Source organism: Microtus oregoni, unplaced genomic scaffold (assembly GCF_018167655.1).
Source record: "Microtus oregoni isolate MIOR12 unplaced genomic scaffold, Mior012 000128F_ref0000496, whole genome shotgun sequence".
In the NCBI taxonomy this organism is placed as follows: domain Eukaryota; kingdom Metazoa; phylum Chordata; class Mammalia; order Rodentia; family Cricetidae; genus Microtus; species Microtus oregoni.
The window spans coordinates 910,372-932,619 of NW_024544771.1; the positions used below are offsets into that span (position 1 = coordinate 910,372).

The 22,248-nt window shown below is 49.2% G+C and overlaps 1 protein-coding gene across 1 annotated transcript in view; it reads left to right on the plus strand.

Annotated features, from left to right (window-relative positions):
* The window catches only part of LOC121444494 (tyrosine-protein kinase transmembrane receptor ROR2-like), a 177,995-nt gene that overhangs the window by 150,626 nt on the left and 5,121 nt on the right, over positions 1–22,248 (plus strand). Inside the window, exons 3-7 of the mRNA XM_041646306.1 lie at positions 7,827–8,114; positions 8,927–8,957; positions 13,384–13,511; positions 18,382–18,696; positions 20,261–20,506. Coding sequence (XP_041502240.1) covers positions 7,827–8,114; positions 8,927–8,957; positions 13,384–13,511; positions 18,382–18,696; positions 20,261–20,506 — 1,008 coding nt within the window. The remainder of the gene's footprint in view (positions 1–7,826; positions 8,115–8,926; positions 8,958–13,383; positions 13,512–18,381; positions 18,697–20,260; positions 20,507–22,248) is intronic.

Genomic DNA, 22,248 nt, shown 5'->3' on the forward strand with positions numbered 1-22,248 from the left:
TTTATTAACACAGCGTGTCTCGAAACACCAGAAAGAAGCCTGGAGAGCGGGCAGGACAGGCGGTGCCACCTATCCTCCGTCTGTCCTCCGTAGCCACAGAGGCTCAGATGGAGGAAGAGTTCCAGCATGAGGATAGCTGTTTGCCATCACACTTTAGCCATGAATATATGGGTTACCATGGAGATGATGCTCGCTGCTCTCTGTTCGCCGAGGCTTTCTTTCCTGGTTCTTGTAGGTCGTGTGGATCCACGTGTAAATGTATTGAGTCTGTTTCTGATTGCTTTTGGGCCTTGTGAGATTTGTGCAGGTCCGTGTATATATTGTTAGGTTTTTGCATGAAGCCTAGGTCCCCAATTCTAATCAGGTGACAAAGAAAATGGGATTCTGACTACAAGCAGAAGCAGCTTGTGTGTGGCCACCGAGAACACAGACTCCACGTTCCAGCCTGTGTGTAACCACTGCGAACACAGACTCCACATTCAGCTCTGTGGTAGGACATGGGAACTGCACCTACAGAACTGCCCGAGTGGTTGCTGAGACTGTCCAGACCCCAGGTTCTTTCTGTGTGTGAGTGTACCGTATATGGTGTCCACCTGTGTGTGCAAACTTTTGTGTGCAGCTGTTCATGGAGGCTGGCGGGCAGCCTCCACTCCTCCATGGCTGTCCATCTTGATGTTTGAGAAGCAGTGTCCCTCAGATCCTGGAGGCAGCAAATGGGGCTAGGCTGGCTGGCCAGATAGCCCCAGAGGTTGGCTTTTGTCACTTCTCCAGAGCGGGAGTTACAGCTGTGTGCTGCTGCTCTGCCAGGCTTTGTATGTGGGTGCTGGGGGGTTACAGCTGTGTGCTGCTGTGTCCGACTTTGTATGTGGGTGCTGGGAGGTAGGACTCGGGTCCTTGTGCTTTTCCAGCAGATACCTTCCAACCGAGCATCTCCCCAGTACCAAGATCCAGTTTACGTTACAGAATTTGCCCTCTGCTTGTTAGTCTCTGACACTGTTCCTTGTCTCTCTGAGCTTTCGGAGTTGCAGGCGACCTTCAGCATTCCTTGGTACTGCTCCTCTTGGGGAAGCGGTGTTCCACCTTCTGACTCCTTTGCTCTGTGTTTGTGTCCAGCTCCACCATGGCTTAACAGGACCCGGTCATTGCTTCAGAGTCTGCTCGTCTTAAATTGAGGGCATCCCCAGTGACCCCCAATCTAGATACGACTGCACCCACGCTTACCTGGGGTCAGAGCTTAACATAAGATTTGGGGAGTGGGCTCAGATGAAGAGTGGTTCCCAACATGCACTGAGTCCTGGGTTTGACCTCCAGAATTGCATAGATTGGACAGGGAGGCCCATGCCTGTAATCCCAGCACTCGGAAGGAAGAAGCAAGAGGAGCAGAAATTCAAGGTTGTTTTTAGCTACATAAATGATTCACCCTCAGCCTGATAGAGACTCATCCCCCAGCCTCCCACAATGAATGAATGAATAAATAACAACAGCAAACACCATTAAGGGACATCGATCACTCCTTAGAGTTCAAACAGTATGATCATTTGTTTTTATCTCTCAGGAGGTTCCCCCTCCCCGCACAGTGTGTGTTTGAGTTTTCACATTCGTGTGTGTGCAGGTGCACTTGTGGGAGGTTATATATGCCCATGTATGTATATGCGTGCAAAGCCCAGGAGGTTATACGTTTACATGTATGCGCACATGTAGAGTCCAGAGGAAAACCCCAGTGTTCATTCCCTGGACTCCATTTGTTTACCTTGATTTTTGGACAGTCTCTCCCTTTCTCCTGGATCTCACTGGCTTGGCCGGCTGGCTGGGCAGTGAGCCCCAGGAATCACAGCTTCCACCTCCCCAGTGCTGGGGTCACAAGCACATATCACCACAGCTGGTATTTTGGGGTTTGGGGTTTGCCTCACGCTTCCCTTCAGCACTTCCCCGGCTGAGCTCTCTCAAGCCCCCCTCCCCCACCTACCCTTTGTTTTCTTACTTTCCCCAGTGCCTCTGCTTCCCTCCTGTTTCCCCCATTAGTGAGTCTGGGCTGGATGACTCAATCAGAGAAGCCTGAACCCAGGCCCCTGCTCTGGCCTCTGGCTGGTTTATTGACCTGTAAATATTTTCCTCCAGGGTTGGCAGCTTTCCATCCCTCCTGTGGCCTTCTGGGTCTCCTTTTCACTCACCCCTCCAGGAAATTGTCTGTTTTGTTTGCCACCAATCGAAGCCCTGTGACCTTGTGACCCCAGGCACAGGGGGCTTTCTTTATTTCCTTCCTACTCCAGATTGTCCTGGTCAGGAAGCCAATCCCCAGGCTCCTAAGACATCTGACAACATTGGTGACTATCTGGGCAGTTGGTTGGGTTATAAAACCATTATTGATCTGTGTGCAATTGGGCAGAAGAGAGCGGCTACCTAGTGATGGAATTCTCCTGTAGCCTCTGGGCAGAAGGGAGCGGCTGCCTAGTGATGTAATTCTCTTGTAGCCTCTGGGGTCTTTTAACACTTGGTCTCTGTCCCTGCACAGGGCTGGCCAGGCCACTGCAGAGAGGAGGCCCTTTGCATAGCAGTTAAGGATGCCTCGGCACAGAATGGAAACTCTTCTGCATGAACGGAAGAGGGGTGGGGTGGGGGTTCTATTCCTAACGGTGCACTATGCTAGATGGGTCCATGTCAGGGAAATTCTATGTCAGTGCTGCCTGGCTCCTCATAGCCTGATCAGTCCTCTAGAGAGGTTTGGGGATGCTCACAGGAACGTCTGCGAGCTGATGGAGGGCTTAGAAAACGATTAGTGCAAGCCTCGTATTTTAGCTGTCAGAGAAATGAAGCTGAGAGGTTAGCTAGCCGGCTGCAAACTCAAGCCCGAGGGGAAGGGATATTGTACTCAGTCTGCAGGGAGCCTGCTCTCTCGCTTTCACTTCTGGCCTCAGGAGAATTGATGATGGGGAGACTGGGGGGCCAAGCTAACTTGGCAGCACACTCAGGTCAGCGACACACGTGCTTGGTAAAATGTTAGGAAATGGTGTAAATGCTTTGGCAAACGTACAAGCAAGATGGAGCTGTGCCCAGGCACCAGAAAGAGAGAGGATTAAAAGCAAGAGCCCAGGTCTGCCAGCTCTAAGCAGCTCTCCACATTTGCAGCCTTGGAGAACAACCTGGTTTTCCCGGGCCCTCTAGTTTAAGTGACCTGTGACAGGAAAATAGATTCTAATGCTGTCACATGGTTGGGCACATGGTGAAGAATGGGGTAGCCTGTGGCCGTGCTGCAGACTTGACCTGTCTATAGACTTCAGAAAATAGATGCTAATAAGACATAGGTGCCCTGGCCAAAGAGCAGCTATGTGTGTCAGAGCCAAAGCTGTGGGGTGGAGGAGCTCCAGAAGGTACATGTTGTGGTGATGGGGAAGAGCACACAGGATTAGAAGGTCCTGATGAGAATAAGTGCAGTAATGTTTCTGATTCATTTGGATCTGGATCTTGTAAGTTTACTTTCAAAGAGACGTGATGGGTCAGGCTAAAAATCAAGTGAACTTTTAATAAACTAAAGAAATTTTCATGTCAGGCCTGAGAAATCTTCTTCCAACTATGGAGACAGTTACACTGCTCCAGCTTCGTCAAGAGTTTTGAGTCTTACTACGAAGCCATTAAAATGAACCAGCCCACAGGGTCCACAGCCCTAAGGCATTGTGTGCAAGGCTCTCAAGCAAAGCTAAGAGCTCCTGTCCTGCAGCACTCCCAAGAAGTGGGAGCTTTGTATTTCAGCATTTAAAGGTTCTTGTGTTTGGGAAGCATTGTCAGATGAGGCCTGATGCAGATTAAAATCAGTTAAACTAATTAATAAACTATAGCTGTCAAAGTAGTTAAGAGGAAAAATGGAGAGTTTTTTAAAGATTCATTTTAAAATAAAGTAACCGAGATTTAAGAGGCAAAATGAAAGCATCAAAACGAATTTAAAATTCATATATTAAAACATTAGTAAGTTCAAGTGTTAAATTATATATAATTCATAAGGTTCATAAACAATGCATTATCATAAAAATGGTAGACTATTAAGCAGATGAAAGTAGAGCTTTAGCCAGAAGAACCTTGAGTTGCCTTTGATGAATCATAAAGTGTTCTTCTAGACAATGCATCCCGCGGTGACCTAAGGACCAAATGATACAGTAAACGCAGAGTTTGATGCCCCAAGTCACAAGGTTTCTAGTAGTTAAGCGGAAATCAAGAGAATTGTGGACAGCTATTTGACAGAGAATCAGTGAGCAAATACCTCATTGAAACAACTGAAACCCAGAAAAATTGTCAACAGCAAGCAGGCAAAGCTTGACTGAACAGGCACCTACAGACTCCTGTGACAGTCAGGCCGAGGAAACGCATCGCTGCCCAATGTATGTAAACTGTCTACAAGAACCAATCCAGCTTGAATCTTGTAGAGTGAACCTTGTTCGCCTCAAAGAATCATCATTATGTAAGAGATGTTTTTTTTTTTTTTTCAAAGAAAAACATATGTTGTCTTTGGTGTTTTTGTCGTCCCCTCTCCCCCTTTAATGTTTGTGGGTGTTTTGCCTTCCTGTCTCTCTGTCTGGTACGTGTACGCCTGGTGCTCGTGGAAGCTAGAAGAGGACATTGAATGCCTTGGAACCGGAATCACAGATGGTTGTGAGCTGCCATGCTTGTGCTGGGGATTGGAGTTGGGTCCTCTAGAAGAGCAGCCAGTGCTCAGGATTCTCCAGCATTCAAAATTTTCCAACTCACTTTCTTTCTCTTCCCCATCCCCTCTCTCTCTTATTTAATGTGTGCATGTGTACATGGTGTGTGTGTCCTTGGTATTAAACTCAGATCATCAGGATTGGTGGCAAGCACCTTTATCCCCTGAGCCATCTTGCTGGTCTCTAAAATTCGTTTTTCTTAAAAACAAACAAAGCAACAACAACAAAAAGCCCACAAAACCTTTAGAGCTGGTTAAATGGCCTAGTCAGAAGTTATTAATTTGGTCCCTGGAACCCAGATGGAGAAAGAAGAAAGAACTGTCTGCTTCCTCTAACGTCCACATGCATGTGGTGGCCAGTGTTCCCATGTGCACATGCATGTAAATAAATTAGCAGATGTGAAAAGGCATACCTTTAGTAATTCATAGGTTAAAATAAAAAGCCTTAAAGTGAATTATAAGCCACTTGAGTCTGACCAAATATAGGAAGATTAAAGTGGTTTACTATGGGGCTAGAGAGAGACTTGAAGGGTGATTTCAGCTTTGACACCTTGTTGTTAATAGGGAAGGAATTAACTGTAGAAAACGGGAAATAAGAACAGAAGATGACGAATAGACCATTCCTAAAAAGACACTCAGTGTCCAAGAAACATTCTGGAAGACCTGGTGCTTGCGAGGACTTCTAAAACCACTTCCTGCACACACTGATTCCTGCACACAGCAGTGTGGTGCTTCGTCACACGCAGCTGAATGACAAGCACCGCGAAGACCCCCAAGACCAGTGCTGTCAAAGTCGTGGTGGGGGGCACCTTAACTCGGGTATGCATAGGGTACCCATCTGCAGAGACTCGGAGACGCCATAGCTCCCAGGACTTGGACCTCCACCTCCTGCAGGTACCTTTGAGGGACTTTTGAACACACACAGGACCAGCTGTGCACGCAGTCAGTAGACCCTTCGAAACCCAAATGTGGAAACGGCTCACTGCCCCTCTGCGGGGAAATGAGTAACAAAGCTGTGATTTGTTTATATAGTGGACTGTTACACAGTAATTAAGGAACGGTACCAACATAAACCAGTTTGAGTGAAAGCAGGCAACTGGAGGAGGTGGCCTGTTGAGAGAAAGTTCCTGAATCTATAAAATAATACAAACGGGATGATGGATGGTCATTCCCTCGAGGGAAAAGTAAGGGTCCAGAGACTTTCCATTGTATCCCAGAAACCTTAAATGTTCTAGGTCAAGTATGGCAAAAGGTAGCCGACAATTTTTTATGTTGTTTGTGGAGATATGTCTAGCTTTGATTTCTGTGTGCTGTAGTATTTCAACTTTTATTGGCTTTTAATCTACCCAAATAATGGACCAAGCAATTGACGAAAAGGCAGGAGAGGGGTGGGAATTCACAACAAAAGGCTGTATTGTTAGTGAAGCTATGTAAAAATCCAAGACAACGGCTCCGAAGCTCCTGTGACCAAGAGGACAGCACCATAATGGCACCCTCGGAGTTCATGATGCCCTAATGTTTGTGTCCTGCCACTGTGTCTGCTTGCACAGCAAAGGCCTTTGTAGGCGTCAGTAAGGTTTGTAGATGGGGAGATCACCCTGGGTTTACAGGTGACCCCAGGGTAACCCAGAGGACAAGAGACCACAGTAGGTGTGCGATGACGACGAAGTTAAAGAAGGAGTCTTGAGCCAAGGAGTAAGGGTGGTCCCCGGTGAGGAGCAAACACAAACAGATTCACACTCAGACCCTCAGGACAGAAGCAGCCCCGCCAAGACCCTGAGTTTTGCCTTTGTGTCCCTCCTGTGTGTGCAGTAACAAACGTGTGCTGTTTTATACCGTGATGTTTTAGACGTCTGTTAAGAGTGGTTCTAGGAAATCAGTGTATGTCAAAGAAGATTGCTGTTTTCTTACAAACCTTTCACCATGTGGCCAAAACACGATCGGAATAAAAATGACACACCTCACTAAGGAAAATTACAGAGTGGCTGGTGATCGACCTGAAAAGTAAAACAGGAAGGTCTGTGTGAAGAAAGTTAGAACTCTCTTTAACTTGTGGATGAGGTCCAAAGTAGGAACTGGGACTGCACTGCTCCAGTGCCTTCCAGAACTTAGCCCGACGTGCACCCACACCACAGGCCTTTCTCCATCAGAGATCGGATGTCTGCAAGGAACGTAATAAGGTGGTTCAGAATTTAATTTAAGAGAAAATGCCACCAAAGTAGCAGCTGTCACTCTTGAGGTCAACATGTGCATGCCTCATTGTGACTTAACAGATGTGTCGTGATGTTGTAATGGGCACTAGGAAGGTGGAGGGGCATGATAGAGCTCCTTTTACAGAGAGACAGCAGTCAGGGAACACCTTCCGAGGAGCCACACCATGGGTCTAGTTAATGCTGTGGGTTTTGTTAGTGATTTTCACACTTATAAGGGTCCCCAGCCAGGTATGGCAGCAAACAGCTGTAATCCCAGTGCTCTGGAGTTTGAGACAGAAGGTTCATGCCCAGCCTGGGCTACATGAGACCCTGTCTCAAAAAAAAATAATAATGATAATAAAATAAAACCCAAAAGACCTTAGACAGTATGGAAGGGCTACAGTGTGCCCTCCGGAGCGAAGGTGTGTATCAGAGAGGCTTTGTCCAGGCATGCGTCTCAGGGCTGTGGCCAGGACATGAACATAAATGTCTCAGTTATATGCATTCAATCAAGTCTTCTAAAACAGAACCACTTGCCATTCATGCCAAAACCTGTATTCCAGCCAGCACTTGGGAGGCTGAGGCAGGAGGATTGCTGTGAGTTAGAGGCCAGCCTAAGCTACATAATGAGTTCCAGGCCAGCTTGGGCTAGAGTGAGACCTGTCAGAGAAACAGTCATAAGCAAAATACAGAAGGCCAGATCACGTCTAAGATTGCCATGTGCAAATAGGATGGCAAAGTGTGACCAGCGGCCCTCAAACCAGACCGTGTGTCCACAGAAGCCATCACTTGAGTTCACTGACTCAGTGTTCCAAGCAGTATTTTAAGGAAGTGCCGTATGCAAATGAGAATGGACACTGTCCCCCTCAACGATCTTTCGCAGGAGCCCAGGCCCTTCTTCCTGACCTTACCGTGTTTGCACTCTGTGACCCCATCCCCTGCAGGTTACTTCCTGAATTTTCTGGAGCCAGTCAACAATATCACCATTGTCCAGGGCCAGACGGCCATCTTGCACTGCAAGGTGGCGGGAAACCCACCCCCCAACGTGCGGTGGCTGAAGAACGATGCCCCGGTTGTGCAAGAGCCACGCAGAGTCATCATCCGGAAGACAGAATATGGCTCGAGGCTGCGGATCCAAGACCTGGACACGACAGACACAGGCTACTACCAGTGCGTGGCTACCAATGGGCTGAAGACCATCACGGCCACCGGAGTTCTGTATGTGCGGCTCGGTGAGTGGGAACAGCAGAGGTGGATGCTAGCAGGTAGCATCGTCAGTGCGGAGCACGGGATGTGTTTGAATTTTGTAGCTGAGCATGCACAGGTCAGCAGAAATCCAGGAAAACACCCCAGGGGCCTCCCGTGTGGAGCTCAGGAGCTCCTGAGCCTGTCTATGGTAGGAAAGGAGAATGATCCCAAATGGAGCAGTGTGTAAACACAGGCCGCAGGAAAGCACCCCAGACACACAAGGTGAGCAGGGATGAGTTTAGCAAGGCCACGCGGCCGGACACCAGGCCGCAGGATTTTGGTGACAATGCCACAGACTGCAGAGGCCAGAGCCTAAGACCGCAACGACTCCACTGCACTGGCCAGGGCTCGCCTGCTGCTTTTTCTGTGGTTCTTTCCCAAGTGCACACCCGTCACACATGGATAAAGCTGGCTCCCCTGGGCAGGAATATAGGGCACATATACACATATACACATGGAGCAATAGGATAAAATGGCAGCAGTAAATGATCCCTCTTTGATCGAGCAATGAATGTCTTGGGCCTGTCATCTGGGCTCACATTAGAGCCAGCTCTAAGGAGTGGAACAGATTTTTGTGGTTAAAGTTTAGATGAGGAATGAGCAGGGACAGGAAAACTGCCCACTTGTGCTCATATACAGAAAGTTCTGTTTCTAGGGTGACTGATGTCACTGGCATGTCCTCATGAGTGGAAGGAGAGTCCAAAGCCTCAGAACAGCTGGCCACAGAGGAGCTGCTGGGCTGCCCGTGTTTATCACTGGCCATGTGAATAACTTGTCTTTTTGTTTGACGTTTTAGGTCCGACACACAGCCCGAACCACAATTTCCAGTAAGTATCCATCTCTGGACACTCGACTGACATCCTGAGCATTTCTCTTAACATGAAAATCCAGGGTGAGAACCCTACAATGGCTGTGCCTATACTCCTGAGTTTGCTGGAAGCTGGCTCGGAACTCAGATAAATGGGCGTTTAATTGGTGTTGGGAAACTTACAGTATCGTAAAAACAGATGTGAATTGCTTTCAGCTACCGTGATTGTACAGGGCAACGGAATGGGATCTCTAAACCTGCTCACCAGATTCCCACGGGGGTGTTTGTGGACGTGGAATTCATTCTCATTTTGCAATCTAGCACCACAATCTGCAGTTCCTGTATTTTTTTTTCTGGGATTAAAGATTGAACCCAGGGTCTTGCACAGGCTCTGCCGTTGATCTGTATCCCTGCCACCCCCCCCCTCACCCTCCCCCCCCGTGCGCCTGCAGTTTATAGGTGTGCCCTGAGCCTTAGGACCCCTCTGTAGCAGGTTCTCACATCCGTCTTAAGGAGGAGTCTGAGGCTCATGGGTCTTTAGGGAGTTCTTGATGGATTCTGGCCTTGAATTTGGGCCTTTCATTTCCCTGTAAAACACCACTCCTCCGCAGCCCAACCACTTCGGAATGTCTCTACACTGTGGCTCTCTAGGTTTTTCTCTGCCTGGAGAGTTACTCTTTCCATTGCCTGAGTGGCAATCATTCTTCCCCATAAGGCCCTTCAGATCTCTGAGCAGAACTTGTTCACTGGTTCCCATTTCCACATGGCCTTGGGACCCACCAGGTGATGAACATGTTGAGGTCACAGTGTGACTTGGAGGAGTTAGTTCTCTTCTTCCATCCTAGGGGTCCTAGGGATTAGAACTCAGACTTGGGCAGGTCTCTCTACTCACTGAGCCATTTAGCCAACCCCTAGGTGGCAATAAACATTTTCCTTGTTTATGAAGAATTCCTGGGCTTTTCGTGTTGTGTGTTTTTACGGAATATCCCAGTTTCCTTGATCTACTCTGATTAATCTCTGTTTAGGTTGCACTAATAGTGAATTCACAGAGCAATGGGTGAGAAGTGAGTTTTCCTCTCAGAACCACTCCCTCCTGCCTTGCTCTAAAGTATCCCCAATGTTTTATGATGAAATATGTCAAACACGAAGTGTTGGGGGAGTTTTAGAGCAAGCATGCAGGCACTACCAGCCACAACCAAGCCCTCACAAATCTGCTGGCTTTATTGTATCTTTCTACCACCATCCATCCATCCATCCATCCATCCATCCATCCATCCATCCGATTTCTTCCTTACTTCACAGTGTGTTGCAGATAGCTTCACACCTGTCCCGAAACACTTTGATGTGGATACCTACAGTGTTTACCCTCTATAGTGTTTACAGCTAGCAATACAGATACAAAGGTGACTGTAGCTTTCACAATGGCAACATTCTGCTCCAGAACAGATTTCCTGTTGTGGGATGACGTCACAGATTTAGAATATTAGGGTGAGCTAGTTATTCTCTTAACTTAGTGCTGAGTCAATCTGACTTTGAATGTAATTAATTCATTCTTAAATTGCCAAATGAAAACATGTACAGCCAGGCCTCTTGGTACAGGGTTGTAATACCTGCTATGTGGGAAGCTGAGGCAGGAGGAGAGTTCAAGGCTAGCCTGGGTTTCAGAAGGAGTTTAGGGCTAGCCTGGACAATTTTGTGAGACTTTGTACTTAAAACAAAACGACCAGAGCCCTTGCCTAGCATTCTTAGGCCTTAGGTTCGATTCCAGATACACCACACAAAATAATGAATAAATAGAATAAACACTAAAATTTGTCTAAGAGTGTAGCTTGACAGTAGAAGTTTTAGCATGCAAAACACACTGGGGTCAGACCCCAGCACCAAAAACTTACATGTGTTTACAGACTACAGCATGATGTCTTGATATATTTACATGTTGTAGAATGACCTAATCGGGCCAGTTAGTATATGCATTATCTCACATAATTACCGTGTGTGTGTGTGTGTGTGTGTGACACGAACAGGTAAAATCTGTTAGCAATTCTTAATTATACATTGTTCTTAACTATACTCATCATATTGTAAATAGGTTGCTTGGTCTAGGTTATTGTCATGCCTAATTGAAATCTTTCATGCTATGATCAGCATTCCCTCAAGTTGTTAACTCCAGTCTCTGGTGGCTGCCATAAGTGGACAGAGAACTGTCTTTGATTGTATCCCTGTCACTGAGATGGTGGCCCTTTCTGTGGCCATGACTTCGTTCTTCCTATTGATTTGTTTGTTTGTTTGCTTTTTCTAGACAGGGTTTCTCTGTAGCTTTGGAGCCTGTCCTGGAACTAGCTCTTGTAGACCAGGCTGGCTTCAACGCACAGAGATCCGCCTGCCTCTGCCTCCCAAGTGTGGGGATTAAAGGCGTGCGCCACCACTGCCCGGCTTTCCTATTGATTTTGACAGTCTTATACTAACCTTTGTAACCATTTCTCCAGCAATTCAGCAAAATGAAAAGCAAAATGGTGAACTTACTACAGTAAATAATCCCTTGGTTCTCTATGTGTTCTAGAAGTGACCAGTCTGTCCTGCTAAAGTGGCTCCTTTGTGGGTCTGTTTCCTTGACAGACACATAGCCTTCCTGGCTGCCCTCTGGTCGGTTGGTCTGTCCTGTAGGTGTAGAAGGCAGGACAGTGACTGACAAGGGAGGCTGAGTTCATCCTGCCAGAGGGTGATATGGGGGGGGGGATCTGTTGTTGGCCCTTAGATAGGAAGGTGACTGGCTGTCCCATGCTCCCTCCCTGCCTTCTGTCCTCAGAGCACATGTTGGTACTGGCAGCCTGCGGCTTCTGCGGCTGTGCAGCGCAAGACAGGTGGGTATCCTAGGTGGTTGAGGGATTTGCCACCCTTCTGTGTGCCTTCAGTTGGTGGTGAGGAAGGTGTGTGTTGGTAATAAAAACTTTAGAAAGGGTGGCGCCTCCCTTTCCTGTAGGCTTACGCAGGTATAGTTGGGATGATGCCCAGGGGATCATGCATGCCTGACATTTTCTACGTGGGCTTGATTTTGTTTACGCTGTGTTAACTTAGCGGTGGCTCGTGTTCATTATAATCAGCCCATATACCCTCAGACCACGAATAATTAAGGTGGGCAGCAGTGAGGCTCCCTGGAGCCTCAGCCTTAGAGCCCCATCCTCATTCTGTTGTCCTCTGCCAACCTTGAAGGGCATGGGTGTGTGAGTCACACTGCTTCGAGAAAGTGCCTTATGTTTTTGAATGGTTCAAAAGTAAACTAAGCTAGTTCTCGGTACTTTGAAAGTCACCATCAGAGCCATGTCCTAAGCCCTACTATTTCCTGACTTATTTGGATACTAAGCATATCTAAGACTGCCCCCCTCTTCTCCAGCAGCATGCTTGTGGCCCCAGAATCCTCATTCCCAAGTCTAGCTTACCCGGTGGTCTGCAGACCTGGGACCTCAGTCGAATAATGAGTGTCTGTCTCCCTGCGCCTGGCTCACAGTCAGGTGCACCAGTGTGTCTAAGCCGAGCACCATTGACTTGTACCCCAGTTCTCCTGCTGCTTTTTCAGGAGAATGTTCTTAAGTCTAGTTCAGACTTTATCCTAATTACAGGAAAAAAATAACACGCTTAAAAACAATTTAAGTCGCACTGACAAGCCGGTGGCTACAGATGACTTCAGACGCCAGGCTGATTTATTGTAAGGGGCATGCTCAGCAAAGGATCCTAGACCAGCAGTCCTCAGAAGCTCAACTCAGCCTCACGTGGAGCATGGAGGAGGGGCACTGGTCTCAATTTTTAACATACAGCGCCTTGCTATCATAGGAAGCATAACTCATGGGCTAGGGAGATGGCCCTGTGGATAAAAATGCTAGCTATGCAACCATGAGAGCCTGAGTTCAAATCCCTAGAACCCATGCAAAACCTGGACGTGGTAGTGTGTGCATCTGCAATCCATTGTTTTTATGAGATGGAAGGAGGGGCTAGGAGAGTCTCTGAAGCTGATAGGTCAGCTAGCCTGGCATATACAGTAGCGAGCAGCAGACACCCAGTTCTGAAAAAGGTGGAGGACAAAGATTTGCCCTCCTCAGCCCCTCGTGTGTGTCAGCATCACCCGTGTTAGCCACGCAGTGGGCACCAGGCCACTGTGTGCTGTTTTTCGTGCTGATGGAATATTTGGACCAAGTAAAAAATTGCTGACCTACTATGTAATCCCAGCCCTTGGGATGCTGAGGCAGGACAGCCCCTGAGAGTTCATAGCCAGCATGGACCACAAGAGTGAGTTCAGAATTAGCCTGGACTAAACAGAAAGGCCCTGTCATAGAAAGAAACAGACAAATCAAAATAAAGCAAAAATTAATGGCTTGTAAAATTCTGAGTTAAAAATGCTTTGTGGACTATTCATCCTCTGCAGTCACTTAGAGAGGTGTGATTCTTCCCAGGGATGACTATCAGGAAGATGGCTTCTGCCAGCCCTACCGGGGGATCGCCTGTGCGCGTTTCATCGGGAACCGGACTATTTACGTGGACTCTCTCCAGATGCAGGGGGAAATTGAAAACCGAATCACAGGTACGGAGCACACAGTTCCCTCAGGACACGGCTAACACCTATGCAGGCACCCATGCGTGTGCACAGTTGGTCGCCACTCTCCTGTTTTATGACGTCTCTTGCAGTAGGAAATAGAAGGTCTTTCGTAGAAACGGTTGCACTTGCTAACGGGTTTTGCCCTAAAATACCCCCAGCTCATGTGTTTACGTTAGCATGTTAGTCTCGTTTCCCTCAGAACTAAACACTTCATAAAGAAATGTTTCTTTGTGTCACGTGTAACCCGTCACTGGTATGTGGGTTCACACGGGTTGGTGACATGAAGACCCAGACACAATGAGAATGAACCCCTCTGCCTCTGCAGGGGGCGCAGTGCCTTTCCTTCCCTTGCTCTTGGCATCTTTATTTTTTCCTGTATTTACACTTTAGCTAGTAGATTTCCACATCTCAAAACAAACTTGTCTGAATCGTCCAAGGATACAATGCCAGGTGCAAAGACTTGGTTCAGGTGGTGCTAGGTTTTCCAGGTTTCCCCTAAATCAAGTTTAGCATGGACTTTGTATCCATGGGAAACTCTCAAGATTCACATAGGGCAACAAAAGGTATTTGTAACACAAAGGAAGCCCTAGGGGCTGGGTGAAAACTCCGGAGCCAGGGCAGGTGTAATCCAGCAGGAGTTCATGGCTAGCAAGGGTGACTCGCTAACCCTCTGGTGCAGGCCAGCATTAATTCCTGCCACTTCTTTGGTTCACAGCTTCAAGACTGAGATCCCAAGCTACATGGCACCAGCCTGTTGAGGTTCCCTGGCTTCTTCACATCACAGTGGGAGCCATTGTGGTGGGAGCCGAGGCTCCCACAAGGGGCTGCAGTTGGTCCCCTGTTGAGTGGCCTACAGGGGAGAAAGACAGACGTGCCGTGTAGAGAGAGCTGGGGTAGAGAGTTTATTTAGTGGGTTATGGATGGAGAAGGGAAGGGGAGAGAAGGAGAAGAGAGAGGCAGAAGCTGCCTCTCCAGAATAAGAGGAGAGACAGAGAGAGAGAAGGAGGGGGGACTTCAGAGGAGGGGGGGAGATCCTCTTGCCTTGGCTGAAGGGAGGGGTTGGGAGTAGGTGGAGCTTGTCTCTTAAAGGGGCAGGGTACCCAGGCCAGCTGATTACAACATAAACCACAGTAAACAAATACAGATTGTTTGGAATGCACACACATTCACAACCCGACCGGGCCAGGGGTATCAGGGGCACTGACGTCATGGTCACTTTCAATCTGCTTGAATGTCGCTCTGGATTTTCCTGGATTCCTGCATCAGCAGCTGTGCCATGTCTGGTCCACAGGTACGCAGTCTGGTACCAGCTACTTGGGAAAGGAGACAGTGATGGGCAGAGGAGATGAGGCAGTGAGCGAGCGAAGCCGCAGTCCTTAGCTCCAGAGAACAAAGACAGGATTCCGGAGACCTGGTTCTGGGTCTGTATGGTGGAATAGGTCAGACAGGAAGCGAAGCTGTGCTTCTCAGTGTCTTGAGGACCTTGCCAACTGACTGCTGTGAGATCTCTGCATCCTCCTTGGGTCCCTTGGTGGGGTCTTGGTCAGAAGAAGCTCTAGAAAGAAAATGAGTCAGATGGAATCCCGCAGCCCTGCTCCCTTTTCTTCGCCATGCTCCAAGGAGGATGCCTTCTTCCTCCTCAGACTCTGAGGGAGCAAAGCTGTGGGGGAGGGGCACAGGTACCCATCTCCCCTCTTTAGTTGGATGCTTTCTGTGGAATTATTGACCAGGCTTCATGTTAGAACCAGGGATGAGGTCTGGTGCCGAGGTTGCTTGGAGAGAGGACGGCAGAGCCCTGCCCTGGCAGTAGCATGGGGTGGCATGAAGCTTAAGGTGGAAAAACGCCCTTGTTGACTCAGAGGCTGAGTCCATGGTCCCCACAGAGCCTGCATGACCTGTGAAAGCCATGTAGGTGAGAAAACTCTGTGAAGGAAGTGTTGGCGCTCTTACCAGAAACATGTTCGAATGGCATCTCAAGCAACAGTGAAGCCTCGGGGTTTGGTGACAGATTGCTTCATGCTTATGACTCCGCATAGGCAGGGCCCATCTGCTCCTCAGACGCAGATTCCAGTGGGCTTTGAATCATTAGCTCCAGAACCAGCATGACGCCGCCGAGCTTGTTCCCCACTGGCTTTGCTGGTTCAGCAGGCACGGGCTCTTTCAGGCAGAAATCTATTAAAAATGTGATATAAAATCACCTCAGACGGTGCGCAAGAGGCCGATGGGAAACAAGTAAATTCCGTATTGAGTCTGGTTTCCCCACCAGAGATCTCACTAAGCATATGCACACATTTTAGAATCTGGGTGTGTCCCTAAGCAAAAATACTCCCAGGCTCTTTCACAGAGCTGGTGGGTTTGGGGACGCAGCATTCACCTTCATAGATCAGCACACTTGAATTTGCCTCCTCAGGTTCGCTTCATTGAAAACCTTTAATTACCCGTGAGAGAAGCCACGTGCCCTGACATCCTTGAGTTAGTTTTCAAAACGATACCCTTAGACTCCCGATGAATTTGACATTCTCCTAATTGGCAAACGCTGAGCCTAGCTAGGCCTACGACTGACCTGCATGCCATTATCTCTTCCTCTTTGCTTACAAGATCAGAGAGAGGACCAGAAAACTGGGATAGCCATGCAGCCTGGCTTCACAGCTGCTCTGAAAAGGGGTCAAGTGAGCCATTGGAGGTGGAGGCCGGCGCTTTCAGCTCTTGGGAGGCTGAGGCAGGAAGATCAAGAGACTGAGGCTAGGCCGAACTCTGGAGCCTTTCTGGATGGCAGAGGAGGGTGTAGAATAAGGAGTTTCTAAATGTGTGGCTTTTTATCGGGGGACAGACTTTTGCCTGTTCTGATGATCTGAAGGGCCTGGCTTCTGCTGAACAAGCGCTTTAACGCTGGCGCTACCCCCAGCCTGACACACAGAACTGTGATGTCACTCTAGATTGGCTGACTTCCGAGGACACAACTGTGTAGACCACATGTCTTAGTCGTGGTTACTGTTGCTGTGATGAAACTCCAAAAGCCACTCGTGGAGGAAAGGGTTCCACAGCACTGTTCATCATCCAAAACTGTGAGGCGGGAACTCACACAGGGCAGGAGCCTGGAGGCGGAGCTGATGCAGAGGCCGTGGAGGGTGCTGCTTGCTTTCTTGCTCCCCACGGCCTGTGCAGCTTGCTTTCTTATAGAACCAAGGTCACCAGCCCCAGGATGGCACCACCCACAATGAGCTAGGCCCCTCCCCATTAATCACTAATTTAAAAAGGGTGGCGCACGCCTTTAATCCCAGCACTCGGGAGGCAGAGGCAGGCGGATCTCTGTGAGTTCGAGACCAGCCTGGTCTACAAGAGCTAGTTCCAGGACAGGCTCCAAAGCTACAGAGAAACCCTGTCTCGAAAAAAACCAAAAAAAAAAAAAAAAAAAAAAAAAATCCTACAGGCTTGCCTACAGCCTGATCTCATGGAGGTGTTTTCTTACTCGGGGGTCCCTCCTCTGAGATAGCTTTAGCCTGTGTCAAGTTGATGTAAAACTATCCAGCCACATTTGCATGGCTGTATCCTGTGTGGAGCTTGGCCAATGGATGGCATTCAGACTGGGCAAAGGTGAGGGCAGGGGCTGTGGAAGCGCCCTCCCTGCCTAGAGCTGGATCCCACCCGTCTTTTAGGTACTGTGTGAAGTTTGTTTAATGTGTGTGGTTTCACCTAATCACCTTACAAATAAAGAAACAGGTCCACAAAGGATGGAGGGACCAACTGTCACTTGAAAACAGTAAATGAGAATGGGCTGGAATCAGACTCACCAGCTGCAGCTGGGGCCTGGGCCTGTATCCTGGGAATAAAGGAGCGGCAGCAGCGCCACCTGCTGGCCATATCTGATAGTACACACAAATGTGGACTAGAGGCGTGAGCGCCCCAGTGGAGGAACCCTACTGCTTCAGTTCCCCACTTCTTCTGCATACCTAATCCCCACCTCTGATGCTCTGTGCCTGGGCCTCTGTGGTGAGCGTGGTTTACCCCAGAAGACCTCTTGCTTAGAGCCCTGCTTCTTCCTGTGCTTTGTTCTACAGCCGTAGGCTCTGTAGCCTGCGCTGTAGCCCACACCCATACTAGATGCTCAGGAGATAAATCCTAGAGCTGGGTGTTAGGTGGGGTGAGGCCAAGGCTCCAGGGCTGGAATTAGGTGAAGGTCATGTTGTCCAGTGCTCAGAGTCGCCAAAGAAGTGAGAGGTGGGGGGTGGGGTTCAGGATTGTAGAGCGGGTCACCGAGGGTGCTAAGGTTGTGGTTTGGGCAAAGCTTAGAGGTGTTGGCATACAAAAGAGTTCCACGATAGCCCAGAATGGAGTATAACAAAGGTTTATTTATTTGGGGATAAACTCAAAGAAAGAGTTGCGATCCTCAGTCCTCTGCTTGCACTGGGAACTAAGACCAAATCCAGAGACCACGCCCAAAGTGGGCCGGTATCTTAAAGGCTATTGGTTGATTTAGAGTGATGATTCTGTTAGGGCACAGGTGTACATCAGAGTTTGTCAGAAAGTGTATGTGTCTGGAATAGGATAATGGGGGTGCGGAGCAGTGTTTCAAGATGGGCACCCAGGTTAGGGGTTGCAGCTCCATGATGGGTTGCAGGAGTCCAGGCAGAAGTCAAGCAGGTGTCCGGGAACCCAGAGGTGGGGACTGAGTGGGGGCTATCTTGGATGGGGGGGGGTGCAGTTGAGAGGGTGGAGAGGATCAAGAACCAAGGGTAGGGGCTTGAGGGTTTGTGTTAGGGATGGGACAGATCAGAGACCAGGTGGCATGGCTGATCAAAGGCCTCGGGCAGGGGCGGGGCTGCGCTACCGCTCACAGGAGTCTCTTTTCCCGCAGCTGCCTTCACCATGATTGGCACCTCTACACACCTGTCAGACCAGTGCTCACAGTTCGCCATCCCTTCCTTCTGCCACTTTGTCTTCCCTCTGTGCGACGCTCGCTCTCGGGTGCCCAAGCCACGAGAGCTGTGCCGGGATGAGTGCGAGGTCCTGGAGAATGACCTGTGCCGCCAGGAGTACACCATCGCCCGCTCCAACCCGCTCATCCTCATGCGGCTGCAGCTGCCCAAGTGCGAGGCGCTGCCGATGCCCGAGAGCCCTGATGCTGCGAACTGCATGCGCATCGGGATTCCTGCCGAGAGGCTGGGTCGCTGTGAGTGTCCTGAGGGTGCGCGGCTGAGGGTCCAGGACAAAAACAAAAACAACAACAAACACCTCTATGCTTCCCCAAAGCCCCTATGCCCTACTAAAGCAGGGCCGGGACCACAGCCAGAGCCCACAGTGCAGACAGTCCCAGGACCGCCCTCTAGTGGTTGTGAACTAGCGATTGGGAATTAAGCTGCCCCAGGCTCTCATCTGGGTCCTTCTCCTTGATCCTGGAATTTCCTAAGTGAGTGTGATCTTGGTTCCTACTCCAAGCGATGTTGAGAGCTTTGGGGTGGCAGGGCCAGCCTCCTAGCCTGTTTAATGGTCTCTAGGCTCCTGCACCCCTTAGTCTCCTTAGCCCCAAGGATTTCTTGCTTTGGACAACTTTCAAGAGCTTAGACAGCCCATGTACCCCTAGAGAAGGGAATGGGGGCTGACCAGCTTTCCTAGGTGCCTGTCCTTGGACCGTCTGACCTCAAAGAAGGGGACTGTCCCATTCTTCTGAGATCTGACCTGGTGGGGCCTTTCTTTGGGCCCACACAGGGCAGCGGCATGCTCCCCATCTCTCCTCCATGACAGCATACCCCGTGTTTCCCCGCCTTCCCCAGTCTGGGGAAGTTTAGTCAACTCCATGATCCCTGGCAGGAGGGACAGAGGCCAGTCAGGGTAGATCTAACATGGCTCTGCCAGCATCAGTGAGGAAAGCCATTTCCTCATAGCATTGAAGACTTCAGCGGTGCTTCCAAAACAGATGGGGAGACCCAGGCCTGCGACTTCCTTTCCTGTGGACCTCAGGGATATTTAATATCTGTAGTTCACGTGGGTGGTACAAAAGTGGCAACTCCTTGCCAGGGCAGTCAGGTCCTTGACCCAGCGTGGCATACATCCACACCTTGACATTGGGTTTACGCTGTGACCCAAGCAAGAGGCTGAAACTCACATACTCTCTGTGCCTATGACGGTGATAACATCACTAACCTCGCGAAGTTGGATGGAGCCTGAGTTAAGAATTAGACTTGTCTTAGGAGAGCATTTGTAGTAAATACATGCGAAGCTTAACTTGCACATCCCGGGTTCTAGCGTGTTCTCACATGTAGATGAGCCAGACTCTCAGTGGGCAGCAGAGGTGGCCGATGGGGTTGTAGGACCAGGCCTGGGACTTGGCTCAGTTCTTTATATGGGTCCATTCTGCTTCTAGAACAAGCGAGCATGAGGCTGTTGTTGGTATCAGCATTCTGCCCTGGGCATGGGTGTGGGTGCCTGGCGGGTCTCAGGGCAGGAGCAGCTGTAGTAGGTGTCCTTCCTGCATGTGTCCCTGTTTTACCTTCCATGTCACTGATGGGTTTGGGACTTGGTTACTGCTTCTAGTGCTCCTTCTCCAGGTCATGTGTCAAACCCTAAGTCTTTTGGATTTCCTGCAAGGAGGCAGAGTAACTTTGTCGTTCCTTTCTGGAACCCCACCCCCACACTCCCACTCCCGAGGGCAGCAGGGCTCTGTCTGCAGGCTGCCCTGCTTGCGGGATTGCCAGCGTCCCTGGGTGCTCAGGCCCCTAACTCTCTGCTTCTCTCAGATCACCAGTGCTACAATGGCTCCGGTGCTGATTACAGGGGCATGGCCAGCACCACCAAGTCAGGCCACCAGTGTCAGCCTTGGGCTCTGCAGCACCCTCACAGTCATCATCTGTCCAGCACGGAATTCCCAGAGCTGGGAGGAGGCCACGCCTACTGCCGGAACCCCGGGGGCCAGATGGAAGGCCCGTGGTGCTTTACGCAGAATAAAAACGTACGCATGGAACTGTGTGCCGTACCCCCGTGTAGTATGTATTCTCTCTCTCTATTTTTTTAAAAAAAAATGTTGACTGTTGAGTTTGCCTGTAATAAGAGTTTGGGGTATTTATTGCCAGAGGACAGCGGGGACCCTCCTGTCCCTTCTTACCATCACTATCATTTGTTTTAAAGAAAATTGAAATACCAGACCATCATAGGATGTTTTAGGATATGAAAAGTCTGAACACTGTGCTGGGCAGCCCTAATCTCACCAACCAGTGGTAACTGCTGTGTGTATTCTAGAACCTTCCTCCCATCAGGTCCCTGTGTGTGTGTGGTCCTGGGACATTCAATTTGACACCTGGGTTCTCTCTTCAGCGTGACTGCCCAGGGTTTTCTAAGTTTGGCAGAAGTAATTCTCCGTACCCCTTGTCCCATTTTCTTGGGTCCCACGCATACGACAGAGTAAGGAGACAGTAGATTTCAGGTCTCAGCATCCCCCAAGGTGTCTCTGTTATGTCATGAATGAAAGATAGACGTGCAATTACTGGTTTAAAACCTCAGTTGTTGGAGCTAAAGAGATGGCCCAGAGATTAAGAGCACTGGCTGCTCTTCCGGAGGACCCTGGTTCAGTTCCCAGCACCCATATGGCAGCTCACAAGCGTCTGTAACTCCAGTTCCAGGGCATCCAACACCGTCACACAGACACACATGTAGACAAAATAACAATGCATATAAAAAATAAAAATGAACCATCAAAAAAATTTTAAAAAATCAATAATCAACTATGTCTGAGTGCCCCACCCGTCTGAGGAGCCTGGAGCCACCGCCTTTATCCATCACCAGTCTGGGAGGACTGAGCCACACCTCTTTAACATGTGTTCACTTGAAGGAACGCTCCTTGAGAATGAAAATTCGTGACATTTCCTCCAGGTGAAATCTAGTCCTGAGGGAACGCTTTAGCTCCATAAAGCCTTTCCTCTGAGAAATGGGCCCACAAGGCCTGCCGGGGAAAATCCTGACTAGTAGGACTTGAGTATACAGGGTCTCAGCCATTCAACTCTTGCCATTGTCCTGGGCTGAGTTTTAGAAAGATGGAGGTCGGGCTTTTGACAATGATTTCCTCAGATCTGTGGGGGTGTTCAGGTAGGAGACATTTTGATAAGCAGCTTTTATTTTGTAATTTAAAAATAAACTAAAAAATATATATAGGTTATTGAACCTGGGATCCTGGGTTACAGAAAGGTCTGCATTCTTGGGACAGAAACGCAAGGGGCCTCTTGCAAGAATTGCTAATGAGAGCCAGGTACATGAGAGGCCCCAGGGTGGCCCGATGGCTTTGCAGGGAATGGGATACGGGTAAAGGGGCCTGTATCTGTCCGTCCTGACAGAGAGCAAAACAGCTTCCTGTGCTCCAGAGCCAGCAGGGAGTATAGGCAACATGGTTCTATTTACAGCCATTTCCCGGCTCACCTTAGGAAAGCGCACTTTGGGTATGCCAGAAGAGTTAAGTGTAAGTTACCTTGTACACTCCAGCTGAAGCCACACACACAAAAGTTTGAGCACCGATCCATCAGCAGCAAGGCAGCCTTTGTGCCAAGCATCTCTATGAATAACGACCTCCCTTTTTTTTTCTTTTCCTTTCTTTTCTTTCTTTTTTCTTTCAAGACAGGGTTTCTCTGTAGCTTTGGAGCCTCTCCTGGAACTCACTCTGTAGACCAGGTTGGCCTCGAACTCAGAGATCCACCTGCCTCTGTCTGAGTGCTGGGATTAAAGGTGTGCTCCACTATCA